Source organism: Vanellus vanellus (genome assembly GCF_965231255.1).
Source record: "Vanellus vanellus genome assembly, chromosome: 6".
Classification (NCBI taxonomy): Eukaryota; Metazoa; Chordata; class Aves; order Charadriiformes; family Charadriidae; genus Vanellus; species Vanellus vanellus.
Window position 1 is genome coordinate 54,980,724 of NC_138911.1, and position 21,238 is coordinate 55,001,961.

Consider the following 21,238-nt stretch of genomic DNA (forward strand, 5'->3'; position numbering starts at 1 on the left):
TGCTATGATGGCAACTGTGGATTTGCTGCGCATGTGTAGAATTGGGAGATTTTAAAACAGAAGGTCCCACCATGTTTCACATACTGCAGCATTCATTTACTTTTGCCTACTGCTATGTTACTGTTCCTCCTAATCTGAACATCCACCATACTAGAAGAAGGAAAAAGTTTAAAAATATGTGAAGGCTAAATGATAACAACGTGAAGAATGCTACAGCAGGGAGCCTGATCTTGGCAAAGTTGCTTTTTCACTGTAGCAGTAGCAGACCTCTGCTAGTAATACCAATTTTTGAAGTGATGTATTTTGAGTAATTTTTAATATAGACATTGTCACTTAAGTGTTACTTTTATTTTGATATGGTGGAGATGCCCTCAACCTTGAAAATTCTCTGTTCATTTATATTACCTTTTTTTTTTGTTCAAACAAGTGACACTAGTGGTTGTCCATGATGTATGACAGTAGTTAATATATGTATGTGGTAATTTTTCTTAACACAGGTGTTACGCTACTTTTCGTATGATAACTTGAGGTGCTGCCTGTTTATTAGGTGCTAACCATATCCTGGACTAAATAAACTTGAAGGTCAAAGGCCAAGGTGTTTATAGGTAGAAAGTTGGAGGCTGATGTGCAAGATGTTTATCAGTACAGGATATGGTTATTGCCAAGTTAGGGGGAGCCACCCTCAAGATGTTTCTGTTTCTTAACAACTTATCCATCTGTACTTTCCTCAGTTTGGAGATGAGATTTTGATACTTTGAATAGATTTTAAATGCATTAAGACTTCATATGCCTCTACAATGTTTTTTTTATATGCATAGTTTTATGTTTAAACATTAAAGCAGATTTCACTATCATAATTTCCATCCCTTCTGTCCTTTAATTCTTGAGTGGATTTATGCAAAGAATGAGTGATCACTTTCTGCAAAGTTAAAGGTAAAAAAGTCCTCTTTATTGCTGTTCTTTCTTACGTCACCTCTGGACAGCAAACATAATTTCAAATTAACTGAAAGTCGATTTACTTGTTGTTTTCTTCTATTATTCAAACCCTGTGATGATAGGTGTAATGGAACTTGGGCAGAAGAGAGAGTTGGTATGTTTAGAAAACATAACTGCATTTCCAAACAAGTCAGTTGGGTATCTTAGCTTTCTATTTCACACCCCTTGGAAGTGGTAAGGAACTAAGGTCATGTAGGAGTAATAAACTGGAAGGGAAGTTCAGCAGTAAGTGGGAATTAATGTTGCCATTTGTTCCAGTTGTGTAAATATGCAACTTTGTGTAATCCAATTCAAGATATATGTAGCATACAATAGAAGTACTTCTATTGGAAATCCGTAGAGTATGAAATACCCTTGCCCTCTGATCATTGCTTTGAATAAAGGCAGGGGTTTGCATATTGAGCTGCTGAGAACTAACACATCTGTGATCCGTGCAGACACTTGCCTATGCAACTTTGCCTGCAATTGCTGGTGTGTTATGGGATGGTGCTTTGCTTCCTCGTTGTCTGGGAGCTTTATTTTATAGCACAATATAGAAACTAGGGATAGAAGTTCATGTAAATAGCATGTGAGACCGGAAACTATTTTTCTTGTTGTAGTGGTTATTTTGTCTAAGATCACAGTTTAAAGTAGAACATATTTTTCAGGACTCTTGAGCTTTGTATCAGTCATAATAGATTTTTCCAACAGGTCTTGGTACCTTGATGGGAGGCTGCTGCTACTGATTACTTCAGTCTGCATTGTTTTTCCTCTTGCGCTTCTTCCTAAAATTGGTGAGTAATTAAAGAAGAGAAGCGAATATTATGCTACTTTAATAGCAATTACTATTGAAGACTTTAAAACCTTAATGGGTTATTTATTTATTTTAACTGGCAGGGGGCTGGTGATGGTGGTGATTACTTAAGTTGTTGTAGTGTGTTCTGCCTTCCAGCCCTGCCTAGTTAACCTATTACTTGGGTTGCAGTAGTATTTTGTCTGCAATACTAAAATAAAATCTTTACAGCAGAACATTAAAGAGCTGCATTTACTTACAGCATGCCATTAGTGGTAAGCCAGTTCTAATTCTGCCCTACAAAACTACATAAATGATCTGTGACAGGCAGTTGGAATGTTGTTATTCTGAGTCCTAAGCCCCAGATACCAAGTGCTGTAATAGAAAACATGCCTAAAATGTAAAGCTTTAGCTGTACATTAGGATCACTTTCCTTATAAATTCTCTTTTATTTTTACTGTTATTTTACAGGCTTTCTTGGCTACACAAGTAGTTTATCATTTTTCTTTATGGTGTACTTTGCTCTTGTGGTAAGTTAAAAATCTATGCACAGCTTATCTATTTTTTTTTCTTATTGTTTGAATGTTTTCGTAAGCCCGTTTTGAAATGAATTGTCTTCCCCTCCCCCCTTAACTTTTTATGTGAAATCTAGTTTTCCTTAAGTTCAGTATGTGCTTGCTTGGACAGATTACTTTTGTTTTGCTGAGGCATGGAAGTGTATATGAGCTCTCAAGCATGTGAAAAGATTTAAAATAATTCTGTTTTGGACTGGTAAATGTAACAATATTTTTGTTTTGCTGACAGTGCAGTGAAGGGAGCTGGCACATATACTTTTGTTTCCCTACTAGTAATGGAATGGAATTCTGTTTTCTTAGTTTCTAACTATTACTTACTGCAACTAGTGCAGAGGAGAATTTAATATACTCCAAATAAATTAAATTTACATGTATAATGGAGTGACAGAGTTCAAAAAAAGGCAAAGAAAACTAGAACTTCATTAAGGCAGTTTACAAGATTCATTAATACGTCAATGACCTTATTCTTCTTTCCCGCTGAAAGGAAAAGTTCTTTTCTCTGAGCCATATGGGGGTTTTTGACCCTGATGTTCACCCTCTCAAGGCCCCTGTGAAGTAGATGTTTCCAAATATCAAAAGTGAGACCTGCTAGGCAGATCTAAGATGGAAAACGTGCCTTTAAGTTGCACTATTTTTCTTTTTACAGGGAAAAAGTGTGTTAATGCACATGTGTAATATGTAGTACAACCAAGCAACTCACACTCTGTCATCTAGGTATAGAAACAAGAATCTTACTTGGGAGCCTGGTAAAACGTTCCCCCTCTCCCCTGTCATTCTGGCTTGCACTGACTTGTATTTAATACCTGTTTTACAAAAGGATAAACAGAGTTGAAGGCAAGTTGAACAAACATGCCATCCAGGAGACCAAGGCAATCCATTAGGAACTAAACCATGTGATAAAACCGAACTTCAAAGCTGTCAAAACATCTCCCTAGGGTATCCCTGGGGAATTGCAGTGTTTGTAGGACCTTGGGAAGTATTCTTCCTAAGCTGAGCATTGAGGAGCAGCCACAGCCTCTCTGGAGCTAATGGAAATTCATTTGTAATATTTATAAATTACCTTAACTTTTGACCTCTCTCCTAAAATTTATCTTTAAAAAAAAAAAAAGAGAAGAAAAAGCACTAACTAATGCTGAAATAGGCCTTTGGCTGAAGGTAGTTTCAAGAGTTTTAAAACAAGTTCATCTTCTGGATTTCAATGGGAATGTGTATACGTGTTTGAAGAAAGCTGTTGTAATGGGTGGATGCATTCAAAAACAATTTTGGGCTCAGAAAGGGCAAGTGTGTAAGCAAGACTTGTGTGAAGACATGTCAAGCTGGGATGATTTAAGTTAGTGTTTAGTTTTGAGTCTCTGTCAAAAAAAATAGGTAGAAAATACAAATGAAGGAGTACATAGACTACTGGGTTTCTTATTAAATGGTTACATTTGTATGCTTACTCTTTGTTAAGTGACAAAGAAGCAGCCACAGTAAATCTAATTGAAGTCACAATTTTTAAAAGCTGTTATGGATATTTAAAGAAAACTAATACTCTTCACAGAATACTTTCTCTGACTTCTTTAGGCACTAAAACTCAAAGGCATTAACTGCGGTTTAGTTTTCATATCTAATGGCTTTGAAGTGGGTGATAGGTGCTGTTGAAACGGTGTTTTAGTTTGCACAATGTTAATTTCTGTATAGCAGATATGTTTTAATTTGTTGCAGAAGAAAACTGTGGTAGTCATATGGAAGTAATACAATTATATTTTGCATATACAATAATTCTGTGTATTTTCAAGTGCATACCATCTGTTCAGCTTTTTGCCAGCAAGCCACAGATTTAATACAGCCTGGAGAAAAGATAGGTACAATAGGCAGCATATGTCTTGGTCAGTATGGTCTAGTGAGTGCACTGAGCAAAAAGTCTAGAGACTACTCTTTGTTCTCTTTGCTCTGCTGTGGGGCTTTGGCAGGTTGCATATCTCCTCTCTGTGTTTCTATCTTTTTCTTTAAAGTTAATATACTGGTTATAGTCCTTACTCGGAAAAAAGTGAAAGCACTGAGATGAGCTGATCTGGGAGAAGAACAAATATATATAACTGATAATTCAAAGCCAGGTTCTGTGAGGTCCTGAGCACTTTTGTCTCTGATTGTTGAATACTTTGCTGACTTGAATCCTAAGTGAAAAGAAATTAAATGTGATCATTAAACTTTTTTTTTTTTTTCATTTGCCTCCCCTCTTGCTATATTGAATATTGGTGAAGAGTAAAGCCAGATTTTTCTTTTTTTTTTTTTTTTTCAGAGACAGCCCTGTTGGTAGCTTGTTCAACAAAGGTGTTAATGATTCGTGATGGTATTTTCCTAAATCTCTTGTTTATGTTCCCAGAACAAAATGTGATGCAGATTGGGAACCTGCCATATGTAATGAATTGATGTTGTGCACAGAGACCCCCTCTTTGCTCAGTGCTGTCAGTACTGCTGGAATAAAGAGATTCCTGTTTTCCCTCCGCAGGGTACAGAAAAGCAACATCACTGAGAATGTTAGAACAGTTTGAGCCTCTAACTTTATTTTTTAGCAATGCTTTTGTTGTGGATTTAAAATACCCTATTTCCACTACAACCTCTCTTTAGGTTTTAGGTTTTTTCACTGAAAACCAAATGTTTTTTATACTCAAAAGACAACATTTATATGAAATAGGTTTAAAGTTCCAGAGAAAGATTGTGCTGTTTGCATGACTGCTCAGCTAACTGGGCTGTGCTGCCAACTTAAAAATCTCTTCCTGTTGTGGGGACCTCATTAGAAATACAGGGTAGACTACAATTGGAAACCCAAACAGATTTGAATAATTAAGCAGGTAGGCAAATATAATTACAGATTTTAAATGCACTTAGTGTGTTTTATTTTGTCTCCTTTTATTTCCATTTCAGTCTGTTCTTAATCTGTATTAATTTCATTTTAGAAAAAAATGTTCTTCAGCTTTTTAGGTTTGGCTTGTCTCGTCCTCCCTCTGCAATGTTTATATATATCTTTGCTCTTTAGCTTGCAGGAAACCCTGCCCCCAGCACTGCCAGGCACACTTTATTTTCCCCAAAGCTTGCCCTTTAGCTTCCTCCCCCGTTTCATTGCTCAGGAAGCCCATTCTAGCCTTAGCCAGAGCTCCCACAAAGCCTTCTACTTTGGAGCTTTCAAAATGTCTCCTTTATTTTCCCTATCTGGGTGCTTTTAAATACAGAGATCTCCTTGAAAAAATATTTTGCCTTCTTGCTCAGCCTCATAAATGTCTTCAGCTAGCCAGCAACCTTGGGCTTCCTGGGGAGATAGCGCAGCCATGCATCCACAATTGCAGCAGTTGTGTCTCAGCTCGTAGCTTCTTGCTGCTTAGTGTGCAAGAAGGATGTGAAGCAGGGGTGACCCATATGACAGAGTCATGCATTTGTATGATACAGGCCTAAGTTACATTTTAGTGTTTGGTCCTTTCCTCCTTCTCCCTTGCTTACTCTTTGGTTGAACTTCTTGATGTGCTACCAGCATGTTCTTGTCTCTTCTTACACCCTTCCTCAGATGAGGTTGCAGTTCACCTTGCACAGAGGGAGGCAGTTTAGCCAATCAATAAGCGGGTAAGAACAGATCTCCTGGTATAAAGCAGTGCTAGTTTAGTGTCAGCAACACAGTTGGAGGATTTCCATTGATAATCCTTTTTCACAAAGTTTGCAGACTGCTGTTGTGCAAGCTACTACCTAGTTCCGTACCTTGAGTTGTTCTTAGTCATGCAATTTAAGATGTGTTATTGCCACAATGGACTCAGCGTGCCGTGTACCCGCAGTTTCCTTTCCCCACATTTTGGCCGGAGGTAGCATTTGTTTGCTTCTCCTGGCACCAGTGACAAAAGGGAGCATCTAATCCTTATCCCCTGGGAAAACACCACTTGGCTGCAAGCAAAAAGTAGTTCTCTGAGCCAGGAGAAGTGCTCTCTTCTATGTTATTCTTCTTGTGAATCTGAGTCTTTAATTAAGTTTTTAATTATTTGCTCTAGGCTTCAAAAGAATTATAACCTCTAAAGCCAGACAACTACAATAGGAAATTAGTTAGGGTAAGGAGAGCAATGCAACTATCATTTTAAACTAGGCTCCTGAAAAAGGAGGTAACACTGCTTATTTTAATTTCCCTTTGATTTTCGGCCCTGTTCCTTGGCAGTCCCTAAACCAGCAGGGAGTAGCTAAAGCCCCAATGACATTCTGGGACAATAATTGCATTTATTGTTTTTCCTTTGCTTTCTAGTCCAAACCATATGTTTCTGCCTTTTAAGATTAGCCCTAGGCTCTGCTCTATCTCTGTTAAAGGCTTGTGTGCTTAGGGGAAGGGCCTGGGATAGCTAACACAGCAGCTATTCTGTACGGGAGGCAGTTAGTATGGAGCACGGAGAGAGTGAATGCGGAGCGCTGGTTGTATTTCAGTTAATGTCAGAGCTCATTTCAGTGCACCACCTCCAGATAGGCACGCCATAAGGCTGCCAGCTGTGCATAGTGAGCAGCTGTATGGAATGGCACTGACAAGTTTTTCTGTCAAGTCTCCTTCTTGTGGCCTGTCTACCAGTCAAGCCTGTTCATTTACTATGGGCGTAGCTCCCTGCTTTGTATACCAACAGTCTGATATTTTACCTACATATATCTAAATTTAAACTGATTCTTAGAGTATCATTCATACATTATATGTGCTGTCTTTGCAGATTATGATTAAAAAATGGTCGATCCCTTGTCCTCTACCTCTAAATAGTGCCATAGACACTTTACAGGTAAAATGCATGCTGTTTCGAAGTTCTTCTAATTTTATTAGTAACTGTAATGCTTTTTTTACATTAACACTTTCAGAATGACTTGTAATTTAAATTCCTACTTTTCTTAATCATCACAGAAGCGAAAACGTTTCATGTCTGTGGTTTGGGCTTATTCTTTCATTATGCCATTTTTTTGCATGTGTGTCTTACAGGTTTCAAATTCTACTGGGGATTGTAAAGCAAAGCTCTTTCATCTTTCAAAAGAGGTAGTCTCTATTAACAATATGCAAACTTAAAGGGGGGAGGGGGTGGTTTTTAAAGAATTGAGGTTTAAACTCTATCCAGGGTAAGCTATTCTTCTGTAAAACTAGTTATAGGCTGCTGAAATATTTCCTATACCTGTTGCCAAGTGTTATCCAGTCTCACTCTTTCTTTTTTATATGAAGGCTGGCTGTCCAAGGCAGCATATATGAAAACATTTTGCAAATATGACCAAAGTATAAAGTATAACAGATGCAGCGGTGGTCAGTCTCATGGTGCAGTTGGATCAAGCCAATTTAATATGCCCTCAGCTGGAAGTCAGCGCTACTTGGCTGTATGCACACTTTTAGTTCCCTGCGAGGTAGAACAGGTTTCCTGAAACTGCCTGGACCTAACCTTAGTTTTTTCTTACCTGAAGCTAAGTCTTCAGGCCTAATGCAATCTTGTGCATTTCACTGGATGCCAGCTCTGGTATTTATTAATTAATGTGGCATTTAAATCATGTCACCACCCATCAAGGCTTGCAGGAGAGGAAGTGTCACATAGAACTCTGTGGGGTGAAGAAGAAGGGGAAAGGGGAAGAATAAATCTGGGATAGGCCTGTAGCGTAGTGGAATTTAGGACGGACACAGTTGGTTGCATTTGTCTGAAAAAACAAAATCCACCCCCACCTTCCCAAGAAAAAAAAGGGGGGGGGGGGAGGTTGGGCAATGCAAACATGGGACAAATGTTATCTGTAGATCAAAGGAGAAATTTTGCTTTGACCAGAAACATCTCCCGTGAGATTCTGGCCTTTTGTGCTTTGAAGAATCTTGGGACTCATTTCTACTTCTTTTTCCATTTTAATTTTATCAGTAGAAAGTGACGTATTTTTACCAGTATGGGCCTGCTTATGTCAGCACAAAAGTGTTTGTTATAGTTCAGCTTATTTCACTTGGCAATTGAAGTAAGCTATACTGGATGACTCATCTCTTCTATTACAAATTTTTGGAATAATATACCACTAATTGTGTGGTTGCAACTTTAATTGTATAACTATCTTAAAACTTTAGATGCCAAAGCATGTTGTATTTTCTGGATGCTGTATCCAAATTCTTGTGAAGGAGTAATAAGACAATAGTGAAGTCAGGATGAAGGAATCAGTAATTCGACAGTAGCTACAGCTATTAGAATTTAGAAAATTTCATGAATGGCATACTGACTCTGGGCCAAATCCTACTCTTTTTATGTAAGTACTTGGCCTCAATATAGCTAAAAAAGAATCTTTTAATTGTTAGCTTATAGACCTTCCCTGATCATGAAATACTAAGCTATGACCACCACTTGAAGAGATACTAGTTGAAAAGGTCCATTTTTTGTGGAATGATTCAGAGACGCCATTCTGCGTTGTGGAGATTTATCTCAAAACATAATGTGGAAAGATTTCCACTAACTTCCGATGCTTGAATTGAATTCTGAATTCATCCAGATATTTTTCCAACCATCTGTAATAACAAACAACCTACAAGATGTTTCTCTTGTATTTTAGAGTGCTTACGCAATACCAACTATGGCCTTCTCTTTTCTCTGCCATACCTCAGTCTTACCCATCTATTGTGAGCTCCGAAGGTAATGTATGAAAACACATGCAATATTAAAATATAATTATAGTATTTCTGTATTTTTTTCCCTAAATCAATCTTGAAAAAGTGCCATCAAACAATGCAAACTAAGTGGCTTTCATCTTTTGGGGAAATGTACAGTTTTAGTCTGTACTGGCTTTTCCTCTCTTACAGGAGAGAAAAGTAGCAAATAATGGTTCCATCATCAATGTCAGTACATTGTCCTGGCCTGGACAATCTGGAGAAAAAAGGTCATTTGCTAAGGTACTTACTAGTTAATTTTTATTGCTGTAACTGAATCTGCATTTGGCCACATGTAATTCAGTGGGGTTTTTTTGACCCTGTCTTGACTGTAGTCTTCTAGTCTGTTTCACTGTTTGACCCAGATTCCGTTCCTGGCTCTGAATATATATCATCCTGTATAAATCAGAATTTTTATTTAAAAAATACTCTGGTATGTCTAAATTCCCTACAAGATGGGGACAATGTTAGTTGTCTGCATGAAAAGCGCCCTTTAATTACCAGATTAAAAATACTTTTAAAAACCCTAAATGTTGCTGACAGCACAGACCTCACCAAATACTCTGTGGCCATAAATTAAATGGATGCTTTCTTATGAAAGGCAAGCTGCAGGTTTGGTTGTTTTTTCTTTTTTTTTTTTTTTTTCTTTAATGTAGATTGCATTGTGTTTAATAGTCCACAATACAGATTAAGCAACACTAATTTTCTGGGGTTTCTTTTTGTGTTTTAGTCCATCCAAAAGTAGAATGCAGAATGTAACTGTCACAGGAATTGGTCTGAGTTTCCTAATTTACTTTATGTCTGCTCTGTTTGGGTACCTGACGTTTTATGGTAAGTATATTCTTCAAGTATTCTTTAAAATGAAGGCTAATAATAAATTATAAATGCATTCACAGGAACACGATTTCTGAGGATTCCAGTGTATCAGTGCACAAACAAGCTTGAAGTACTCCAGACAGAATGCAAAGTATTACAGTATCATTGACTTCTCATTGTGTAACATCGCTAAACTTCACAGGGTTTGTGGGCTAAAATGCTATACAGACAAGATATTGGTCCCTAAACTATAGCTGATGAGCTGTTGATGTTCTCTAATGCTATGTAATTAGACTACTGACTGCCACTGTATGTTGGACCGCATAATATTTTCACTTAAAAGCTGGGAACGGATTTATCATGGTCTGTGAGAAATTTTGAGATCTGATAATAGTCTGCTTGTCCAACAAGTTTGAAAGGTCTGTTCTAAGGCTCTGTCTTCTGGCAAGATTTATCAGTTATTAACCCTGTGATAGCCCAACACATTTGATTTGTAGTCTCTGAGTAGCACTGAGGTGGTTGCCTTTTATGAGGGGAATTTGACCCACAGCAAGCTAGCCCTAATGCTAGGTACGTATGAAGGTTTACAGCATGTTTTCCCTGTCCAGTACAGCTTGAGTACAAAGCATGTACGGCTTCTTTGTTTTGTTTTTGTATTTTTGCAAATTAATTGGAACTAATACTAGCTGTTTCACTAGAAATCTGCTTGAAGTGGAAAATTTTTTTCACGTGAATCATCTAGTTTAGGAAAGCCTTATTTTAAAGGACTGCACAAAGTGACTTCTTCATGATACCTTTGTTTCTGTGTAATGTAAAGAAAAACTAGAGGACTACGGAAAAAAATTGACAACATAAGAAAATTAGAAGGTCTGAATCACAGAAAGCACCCATCTAGTTTTGTGTCTTGACTTCAGTGGAGGGCAATGACAAAAGACTAGGGAAGGATTTAAAAATTTAAAAGGATAAGCTTTGAGTTGGGCTTCCTAGCACATGCTTCTGGTCTTCAGTAATTAGCATTGCATGCAGTTCCTGAGCCAGAGATCATATCTGTTTGATGCATGAACTGGACCAAGAAATGTACATTTCTTAGAGATGTTGTTGACATAGTGCTTGATGAAGTAAATATACCTTTTTATTTACCAAACAGAAGAGTGGTGCCCTACCAAATTCTACAGACATCTTTCATTTTCATTTGCTGTAGAGTTTACATGGCAATGTGCTTCAGTACCAATTTAATAACTCTGCATTTGGACTTTTGAATACTCTGGGTACTGTTTTTTTAGTTGAGTTTAAACGTAGATGACTTCATCTGTCTGGTATTCTTGCATTTCCCAAGTACACAGAAAGATTTCAGAACCCTTATCTATATAGTGGCCTTTTTTTAAGGGTCCATCATAACCTTGGCAGAAATAGGTGGGCGTCTATTTCGTACAGCAATTTTAGTATCCCATCATGTAACATCACAGTGTCGTGCCTTTTCTAAGAGTCATTTGGCTCTGGGTATCCTGCTGTAAATTTGTGTTACGGTGTGTTTTGCTCACATAGCACACATTATCAAATTGAATCACCTGTACTTGGTGATCTGTCTTCTGGAGTAGTTTCATAAAAATGCTGTCACATAAATGTATCACAGTCATCTATGAGGATTCTTCTGATATCTTCTGAAAACTCACCCTTTTTATGAGATGGTCACGTTAACCTGTGTTGATTTAAATGAATAAAAATTCTTATAAGGGACAGTAAGGCAGTAAGGCAAAAGTGTTCTGATTAGGATTTCCTCTCCTTTCAGGGTGTTTTATATTTCTTGATCATGAGGTTGAGATACTGTCTGACAAAGCACCAAGAATATTGGCTATCAGCAGCTAATAATTCCAGATTTCTAGGGAATTTTGCACCTTTTTTTCCCCAAGTGTATGTCTGACCATAACTGTCTGAAAATGTTCCCTTGACACTCAGAATCCTTTGAAAAATTATATGGGGAGTCCTGAAACCCCTAATAGCATATAGGCCACTATTACTCTTTCCTGACTGTCTCTCGTGTGGTTTGTAGGAAAATGTAATTTTGAGTGCCACTCTGAGAGTCTTGAGAGATTCAGCAGGCAGTGTGGTGTAACGATCTGACTCCAGAAGAAATCTCAACAAGAAGAGGAAAAAAAAACAAAACCAAACAAAAAAAAAAAGGAAAATGGTAGTAGTCCTAGAAACCATCCCAGTTCCTGTTACCTTCACTGTCATGATTTATTTGGGACAAGACCCTGTCTTGACTGTAGTCTTCTAGTCTGTTTCACTGGGAACATTTCTGTTTTTCTGCAAGCCTGATTTCTTTCAGTAACTCCGAGACTCAAGAGCCTAAAACACTGGAATCAACAGTGTATGTCTCTAAGAGATCCCCAACCCCCTCTCCCCCTTGCATGCTGCTTCTCCTTTTTTCACTATTTGGTTGTCTTGTGTAATTAACTTATTTCTTTAAATAGAGAGAGTCTGTTCCCTGTTCCTAAAACACCAGTCCGAGAAAATGTAAAACATTTTATTTTAAATTGAAAACAAAAAAAGACTTCCCTCTTTGAAATGAGACGTGTTTCATCTTTCTGTGGTTCAGACTGTTTATTCTGTTTTCTGTGAGTTTGAAACTTCATATAGTGACTGGACTTTGGTGGAAATTTTGGTCCTTTCTGAAGTCCAAAAAAGCAGAGTCAAGGTAAAAAAAGCAGAGTCGAGGTATGCCCCCCCCAAAAAAAGTCATGGCAGCAGACCACTCTGAGGGCTCTGACCTTTGCTGTTAACTTAGTGAAAATTTTCACCTTAAAAGGACAAAAGTCAAAAGTGAAGGACTCATCACTGATTCGTCACTTTTTGCTCCACTTCTGCCTTGAATAGTACAAAAGTAATGCTTATGATGGTGTGTCCATTGTATACAGTACTATACTAATTCCACAATAGAGTCAGTTTTGCAAAGCTAAATATGCATGTGGTGGAGTGCACATGAGATTCTCACTGCTGAAGAAAACAGAGCTGTCATCTAAAAGTGTTTGCCCTTTTTTGGTGCCTTGCCAGTGCAGTCCTCTGTTATTCCCTGGGTCCTGTAAGAATCCAAACTGACAGCCTTCAGGTGTCCTTGCGTTGCACTTGTCTACTCAGGCATAGGGAAAAATCAGTCTCAATTGTCGATAGTTTACCTTTTTTTTTGGTGTGGTGTGTGGTGTTGTTTTATTTTTTAATAAGAAACATGTTTTAGAAGTATAAGTGATGCTAGTTATCTTTCTCCATGTTATCCAGCAATATATTGTTAACTATAGTCAGTAAAAGTACATACGCTAGCATAGTTTTGAACATTTCTTTCTTCCTTTAAATTAAAATTGCAGCTTTTCTTTCAAATCATGAAATTTTACCTTGCATATCATTTAATGTTCGGGGTGGGGTGGTGGAGGAGGGAACCAAATGCAATTCAGCCAGTTTATCAAAATTAATTTGTTTCTGGCTTTTACTTTGAACCAAAACAGTCTAGTGTTGATTGTTTCAGACACATAGAACAAGTTTTACAGTACTGTGTATTTGGCTTCATGTCACATCACCTTTCTTTTTAATGCTTTCTCCTTCATATTTGTATCTTCTCTTTAGGTAGCTTTATCTTTAGCAGAGGCTCTACTGAGACTTGCCTCCTGAAGTTTTTTAAGTTTTCTTGAGGTTATGTATCCTAGTGTATCAGTAATGCCAAAGTGACCCGTATCTGCAACCCCCTTCCACTCCGCATTAGACACAAGCAAATTGATCAATTTGAATATAAGCTTAGTATGCATTGCTAATTATCTTAGTTCTCAACCGATTAACAAAGCAATTCATCTTTCTGGTTTTCAGACAAAGTGGACTCTGAATTGCTACAAGGTTACAGCAGGTACCTGCCACATGATACTGTCATCATGACTGTTAAAGTAGCCATACTGTTTGCTGTGCTTTTGACAGTGCCTCTAATCCATTTCCCAGTAAGTACTCCTAAGCATTTTGAAGCTGGCATAAGCATTGGTAATGCTAATGCTTTGCAGACTGCAATATTTGAGTCACATCTAGTCTTGTGTATCTTATTCACTTGTCAAGTGATTGATCAAAGACCACATATTTGCATATGTTCCATGAGAGCTCCAAAATAACAAGTAACCACTAAGCTAATTTGTGCTCTTGAGACAGATTTCAGATTAAAACTAGCCCACAGCATTGTTTTTAATTTAGAGTATTCAGAACTTCTAAAGTTTATTTAGTTTGATTTTTTTCCCCTCTTAAATTTAGTTTTGCTGACTTGGTTTTTCCTTTCTACATGCACGCACCCACACACAAACACACTTATGCTTGAAAGCTCACTTTAATTGTAAATTAAAAACACATATTGACCTATTTCATCATCTAAAACCCTACTTTAGTTTATCAGTACTATGGTAGCAGTGAAAATTCATTTAGCTAGGACCCAAAAAAATTGCATATGCAAAACTGTATATAGAAGTAGTGTATAGATTACATATCAGTTGACAACATGCTGACATTTGCTACCAAGCATGCTCAAAGGGACAAAGCATTATCCCCCAGACCTTCTTTTGTCCCTGCAATGAAGGAGTACTTCCTTAAGACTAATGGCAACGTGATAAATAGTGCTTTAATACTAAACTAAACTTTATGTTACAGAAAGACAAAATATTTAGCTATTACTAAATTTTTTGCTTTTTGATTTTTAAAATGTTCTTTCACATCTGGAATGATGTAATCTTAAGTTTATGAAATTGAGGTAAGGTTAAAATACAGGTATATGTATGTATTTACCCATGCAATGTTTCTCTTCGTATTATGTAGGCAAGGAAAGCTGTATTGATGGTATTTTGCTCTCATCTTCCTGTGTCGTGGATTTGCCATATCCTTGTCACTTTAACACTGAATACAATTGTTGTTCTGTTTGCAATGTACGTGCCAGACATTAAAAATGTATTTGGAGTAGTTGGTAAGTTTGTTTTCATTGTTGTTTTTTTTTTAAAACTTTTCTTCAAAAAAAATCAGTATTATGATAAACTAATATACTTCAGTCTTGCACTAAGTAAAATCTTACTTTCTGTTTTTTAAAGGTTCAACCACATCAACATGTTTGCTTTTTGTATATCCTGGACTATTTTATCTTAAACTTAGCAGAGAGGACTTTTTATCACCACAGAAACTTGGGGTATGCTTTTTATTCATGTGTGCTGATTATATTTAAACAGGCCCATTTTAGATGCATCTTAATACACTGTAGAGCAAAGTTCCTGTTTTCATTGCAGTTCACAAAAACTGTGAGCATTTTCTTCCTTCATGATAGATCTAGTCATCTTCACAGCAGATTTTTGAGTAACAGTATGCCCGCGTGCCGGACTATTGATCTGAATACATGCTTTTCCCTATAGTTTTCAGATGTTGACTTTTAATCCAATTTCTCCTCAGTTCTTATGCATCACTGATGTTGTCTGAGCAGCTGGAACAAAGCCAAACTGCATTTAAGTGAAACAGTGTTTATGCTTGTTTCCTGTGTCAGCCTTCTCAAAAACAACTTTTTTTTCCCCTTCCTTTTATTTTTTCTCCTTTCCATGGTTTCTCTTTTAGTGTAGTAGGTTAAGTTCTAGCTGGAATTTGTGCAACAGCCTGCATTTTGCACTGTAACTTCTTCATTTTAACCACTGCTCAGCAGAGCAACTCCATGACAGTAGCTAAAATGCTGACAAACTGTTTATACATAGTCCTTCTGCCATTCTTATGATTCATAGGGCTGTGCTTGTATTGACAAAATGGAGAATCTGAAAGGAAATCTAATAATGATGCTCTCTGACCATTTAGAGTCATGACTAGTTCCAACAGATTTGGGGCTTCGTTATAAATCACCAATCTACTGTCTCTTGAACTGTGGTTTTATTATAATCTGTTTCAAAAATATAAAGAGTCCATTGTAACTTGAATTATATTTTGAGTAAAATACAAACTCAGTTTCTTAATTTGTTCAGAGTTCTACAGGGCAATTTTAATTTTTTTTTTTTTTATTGCGGATGGATAGTGTGAGCAAGCAAACCAGACTGCTCGGAGAGTTCCCAATTAAACTATCCCGGAGCAGGCTTAGTTTAGTTTCCCTCTAAGCAGATACCTTTTGTTTGAAGACTGAGTAATTTGAAATATTAAAAATTATTTTAAAAGACACTACTTAAACCTGTTCTTACAGGTTTTTTTGTTACTAGTTACAAGCCTTGGAAATGTAAAATGCTTCCTTCAGTAAAACATTAATTTTTGCTTTTCTTTCTTCACAGGCATGTGCATTGGTTATTTTTGGCGTTTGTGTTGGCCTTCTCAGTTTAGTTCTAATAATTTGCAATTGGATTAATCAATAACAGCCTGTTGTCACTGTCTGAACTGAGCTTCAGAAGGACAGCAAGAACCAGAGACGTGTCAAAACTACTGAAATGAATGCTGGACATCCTAAAGGAAACACCAACCAAAGCTGTCTGTGGAAGAAATAACGCTCTATTTTAACTGCACTAGTGATGTTCCTTGAGTCACTCTTTTCAGTTACTGGACAATTAGTCTTTGCCATTCTAAAATATTAGTTTTTAATGATGTAATTATGATGGGTAAAAAGATCTCTTGAGAATTTTGCAATGCAAAAATGGTTTAGTGTACATGGTGAACAAAAGCAGAACCTTGAAATAACTTCTGTTTTAAAGACAATGAGACGGGTAGATGTTACATCATTCATGATGTGCATATCATGATGTGTGCATTTAGGATAATGCACGCGTTATCCTAAGCTGTGGAAGACTTCTATTGCTTGAATAATTTCCAAAATTTCAGCCACTTCATATTAAGAACTTCCTGATTCCAAATGTTTACCCTAATTTATCCTAACATGGATCCAGAAACCAACTGCCTTAGCCCAGTTTAATGGGCACATCATGATAATATTTGTTAATTGTTTCTTTAAATACAGTTTTTATACCTCAGTGTACTTGAATCATACTGAAGTAATTTTTAAATTAGAAGGCTTTGCCCATCTAGCATAATAGTGTTTTAGTAGCATTGGGAAGTATTTCCATTTCGCAGTTAATAATAGACATTTTTTAATTAAGATCTGCTTTTGAATATTATTCATTGTACCTCAGTATTCCTCGCACTGAAAGAATTTTTTCTTTTTCTGTCTTCTTCCCATTTTTACAATTGTTTCATATTTGAAATAGAGTGTTTCTATATTTTATGTAGTGCTGTGTGTCAGAGAAGGTTTGGAGTTGAAAGGTGAAATTCTGCCTCTGCTGAAGACAAAGGAAACTTTATGATTACAGAACCCTAATTTTATCTTAGATTTCTAAACTTCCATGTACTTTTTCATAATTCCCTTTCCTTTTGATTAAATGAAATGTTAAGGCAATTTTCAACATCAACTGGGCTCTGCTAAATATGGTATCGAGTGCCCACCACAAAAGTTCCTCATATTAGTAGAATGAAGGTAGTGAATGATATCGTGGTAAGGTTTTTTAAATTTGTTTCTATCAGATGCAATCTGATGTCTTTAAAAAAGCCTAATCTCTTCAGAGACTCTATGCCCTAATGAAGCTAAGCCTCCACAGAAGTGTCTTGTGTAAAGGTAAGAAATTAGACCCCAGCCTCAAACGGCAAGACTTAGAGATTGGGAAAGTTCTTCATTATTTCCGTATGCAATATTTCTTTTAATTTAACTTAGCACTTTTACATGTGAGAAGTGGAATAAGACACAAGTGAAACATAGCAAAGTAATGAAAGCAGCTAGTAAGTGACATTTAAATACATTTTTCTGTCCATAAAGCGCACAGTTAGCAAATCACTTGACCATTGCTAGAGAGTCCTGCTGAGACAGTTCTGTTAATATGTTGACTTATGTTTTATCAGTTGAGATAGAGGAGATGCTCCAGAGCCAGGCGTTTCTAACTTCTTAGCAGTGGGTCTGTGCTATTAAACTTTTTAATTATGTCACTTAGCATTTGGAAAACGCTGATGTGCCAACTTTAACATAACCCTGATTGAATGTACTTGGTCCTTACCTGTCCAAGAGGGAGGAACAAAAATAGCAGAGTTGGAATCACCACCTGTATTCCTGTGCTGACAAACTAGAATTTCTCATGCCAACAGATCACTTGGCTCTCGCAGGATCCATAAGATAGTTTTCATTTTTGATAGATGGCGTGAAGGTGTGGTGCAGCTTGGTACTGCCTCAGGAATCTGTTTTGCCTGGGGAATATTCTTCTACTTATGAGCTGAATATAGAAATAGATGTGTTTGGTGTTGCCTGGGAACTAACTCAGAATTTTTGGTAGGATCCCCACTCTGCAGGAGTTGGTGCGCTATTTTCTGGAAAAGACTGCAGTTATTTTTATCCTGAAGTTTCTAGCAGAAGTTTTGTGATGCAAGGTGAGCCATTTAGTAGTTTGTCGGTACCAGAAACAGCATGTCCACTCTTGGCCACAAGTTCACAACTACTACTGTGGCACTGGTAGTGGCTCCTGGTCAGCATGTTTAATTAGCAGAAAACCACCATGACCAGGAGATGTGACACGTTATCTGCCAAAAAAATGAACTGAGTGAGCTCACTTAGGGGACAAGAAAAGTGAGGAGGTGGTGGGAGTGGGACTGCCTTTTTGAGCAGCAGCAGCCATTAGATTGCATATTTTTCTCATAAGAGCTCACACTTTGCTCAGCAGTTCTGCTTCAGCAGGTGAAAGGGTGTGTGTGTACATAGGGGATATCTCTAACTTGAGAGGTTTCTGGCCTCCTTTGACCAAGGGGTTGATCAGACTTTCTCAGCCTTGTATGAGCATTAATGGTGGAGGCTCCCCATCTTGCCTTTGTTCTTGCAGTTCTCCCAGCTTGTTTAACTCGATAACCAGATGTAGCCACCTTCCTGCCTGCAGCTGCCCTCCAACAGCCGTGTTTCACAGGTTTCGTTATACTATAGGGGTTCGGTCACTCAAGGTGTATCTCTGACAGTAGTGTAAAAAGCTAATTATTTACCTTATAAAAGTGTACCTTGAGAAAGCAATGACAGCTGTACATCAGGAAATAATTTTCATATCTGACTGAAGCAAAACTGTTTAGGAAAACTGGAGACCTTACATTCATGTGAATGAACTATAGGTTTTTTTCAGATACTAGAATCTAGGAGGAATATTTATTAGAAATTGTATGGAAATTGTTTCTCATTTATCATACACTCTTGTAGCATAATATTGAGTAATACTTGTAAACACTGCAGTCACTTTATTTTAAACTCTAACCAGCAAGACTTAACACTGAAAACTTAGATTATCTGTGAAGGTGCGGAAAGTTGACAAAGATTTGCTAAGCTTTTGCTCTTTGCTCTTTCCTCTTCCCCCTGAAAAAGCCGAGTCTTGCCGTGCACTGTAATGCTCTGCTCGTACACAGCCAGTCGAGATTGTGTGCATAATCTTAAAAAATGTAACTGAGAAAATACCTGAAAGACGGTGTTAATTTTACAGTTGGTTCCTGTAATGCTATGGAAATCACTACATTATTGTTTTTAATCCCTGAGTATTATCCTAACTAGCCTGGCTATTAACTAACCATCCTAATAGGTAGACTGTGGAATGATGAATACCAGTGTATGAAGTTAATACTCAGTGAGGATGAATGGAAGCAATTCACACCTCTGCTGGAGCTCTATTATTACATTTTGGCTGTGGCGCAAAAAGGATCACAGCACGGGGGGGGGTCACAGAATGCGTGTTATCTTTCATCTGAAAAAGAGAAATACTGCTACTTTTGAGTTTCTATGATACATAATTTAAAATATGAAAGAGGGAGAGGGGCATAAAGAGAAAGAACTTCTGTTTCCAAATTTAGAAAAAGGTATGAGTGTTTTCCACAATGAAAAAGCAGAGTAAGGACACTATTTTTATTCTTTGCATGTCCCATAGGCTGTTCTGTTTGTTGTGTCTGTGTAAAGGTTTCACAACAATTGTACACTAGCACAATTTTTTTTGAGCAAAGCACGCCTCTAGTCTGGAACTCCCTGCTTACATTTTTTCATTATTATTGTGTACAGATTTTTTTTTTTCTTGAATTTCCAGATTTATAAAGTTCAGTGGTTCTGCTCTATTACCTGTAGTTATCATTTTCCAGCCTTCTCTTCCGAGGACTTGACAGGAATGGATGAAGGGGGCCACAGCATTTCTGAACTCAATTGGAAAGTTTCCGTTTCTCCAGCTGAACAAGAAGAACAATGTAAGACATGAAAATTAATTGGTAGCCTTTGATTTGTTTTCTCTCATTCTCCCATTTCCATGCCTTGTCTATTTGAAGGCTGCTCGGATTTCAGACGGACTGTGGTAAGCTGGGTGTGGAGAGTGTCTCTTGTAAACAGCATTGTAGGAATGAGTACTGCAAAACAAAAGCACTCCTAACCTGCCCTTGTAGTATGGCAAATGCTCACGGTTTATTCCCACGTTCTTAAGAAGTTTGTGTCTTAGTATATTGATTTTCATGGCAATAGGTTTGTTTAAAATTCTCATGTCCTTGTATAGTGAAAATTGAGACACTGTGAAACTATCCTGTCCTCTCTCTGTCCCTCTTTTCACCTTCCCCTTCACTTCATTTTGGCATTAAGATCAGTTGCGGGGCCCTAAGCAGGAATGCGCCATTAGTTGTACAGCCAGGGTGATTGGTAGGGGCAGTGCAGCCTGGGGAAGGGTGTGGATCGGGGAAAGCACCGCTTCATCCGTGCCCTGCTGGTTTAATTTTCACTAAGTGTCCACCGCTGGTCATCATCAAAGGTCAATGTTACACGTAGGCAGACCTTTTTGGTGTGCCTGTCAGGCCTGTCCTTGTAAGAGTTTTTCTTTTTGAAACATGGCAACATCTTAACTTTGCAACATGGGGAGACTGTGCTGATTTGGAGTTCTTAAATCATTTATGTCACATGTAAGGTGCCATGTTCCTTACCCTTGCAGTCCTCCTCGTGAGGATGAAAACACGATGGTGCAACAGGATCTGTCTGACCGAGCTGCTAGGGCAAATGTTCAATCTGTGAGCAGCTCAGAAGCACGTTGTTTGCATGAGAGCAAATAGGGGCTTATACTTTATTACTGTATTTCTCATGCTGCACAAAGTGTTGTTTTGGTATGGATCGGGAAGTCCCTGCTCCAACAGCTGTATAGTCCATGGAGGCTGGACCTGTCAGTCCACCCTTGCCTGTTTTGAGGTTCTGTAGGCACCTCCTTGGGACAGAAGTCAAGCAGAGTTGTGGAGCTATGTGGGTATTTTGTCTGACCCAATATGGCCAGTCTCATTTAAAATAAATTCCTAAAAATAATTTTTAGGATTTTTTTGTGAAGGAGAGGAAATGCTTTCATTAGCATGCATTCATTCTGCCTGTTCTGGATAGAAATACAACAATGTCCCCAT

The 21,238-nt window shown here is 37.6% G+C and overlaps 1 protein-coding gene across 1 annotated transcript in view; it reads left to right on the forward strand.

The window, feature by feature from the left end:
• Positions 1 to 16,720, forward strand: part of SLC38A6 (solute carrier family 38 member 6) — a 40,396-nt gene extending 23,676 nt beyond the window's left edge. Inside the window, exons 7-16 of the mRNA XM_082485454.1 lie at positions 1,687 to 1,769; positions 2,240 to 2,298; positions 7,050 to 7,115; positions 7,310 to 7,363; positions 8,887 to 8,966; positions 9,711 to 9,811; positions 13,652 to 13,776; positions 14,633 to 14,777; positions 14,899 to 14,993; positions 16,102 to 16,720. Coding sequence (XP_082341580.1) covers positions 1,687 to 1,769; positions 2,240 to 2,298; positions 7,050 to 7,115; positions 7,310 to 7,363; positions 8,887 to 8,966; positions 9,711 to 9,811; positions 13,652 to 13,776; positions 14,633 to 14,777; positions 14,899 to 14,993; positions 16,102 to 16,182 — 889 coding nt within the window. The 3' untranslated portion in view covers positions 16,183 to 16,720. The remainder of the gene's footprint in view (positions 1 to 1,686; positions 1,770 to 2,239; positions 2,299 to 7,049; positions 7,116 to 7,309; positions 7,364 to 8,886; positions 8,967 to 9,710; positions 9,812 to 13,651; positions 13,777 to 14,632; positions 14,778 to 14,898; positions 14,994 to 16,101) is intronic.
• Positions 16,721 to 21,238: the final 4,518 nt, after the last annotated feature.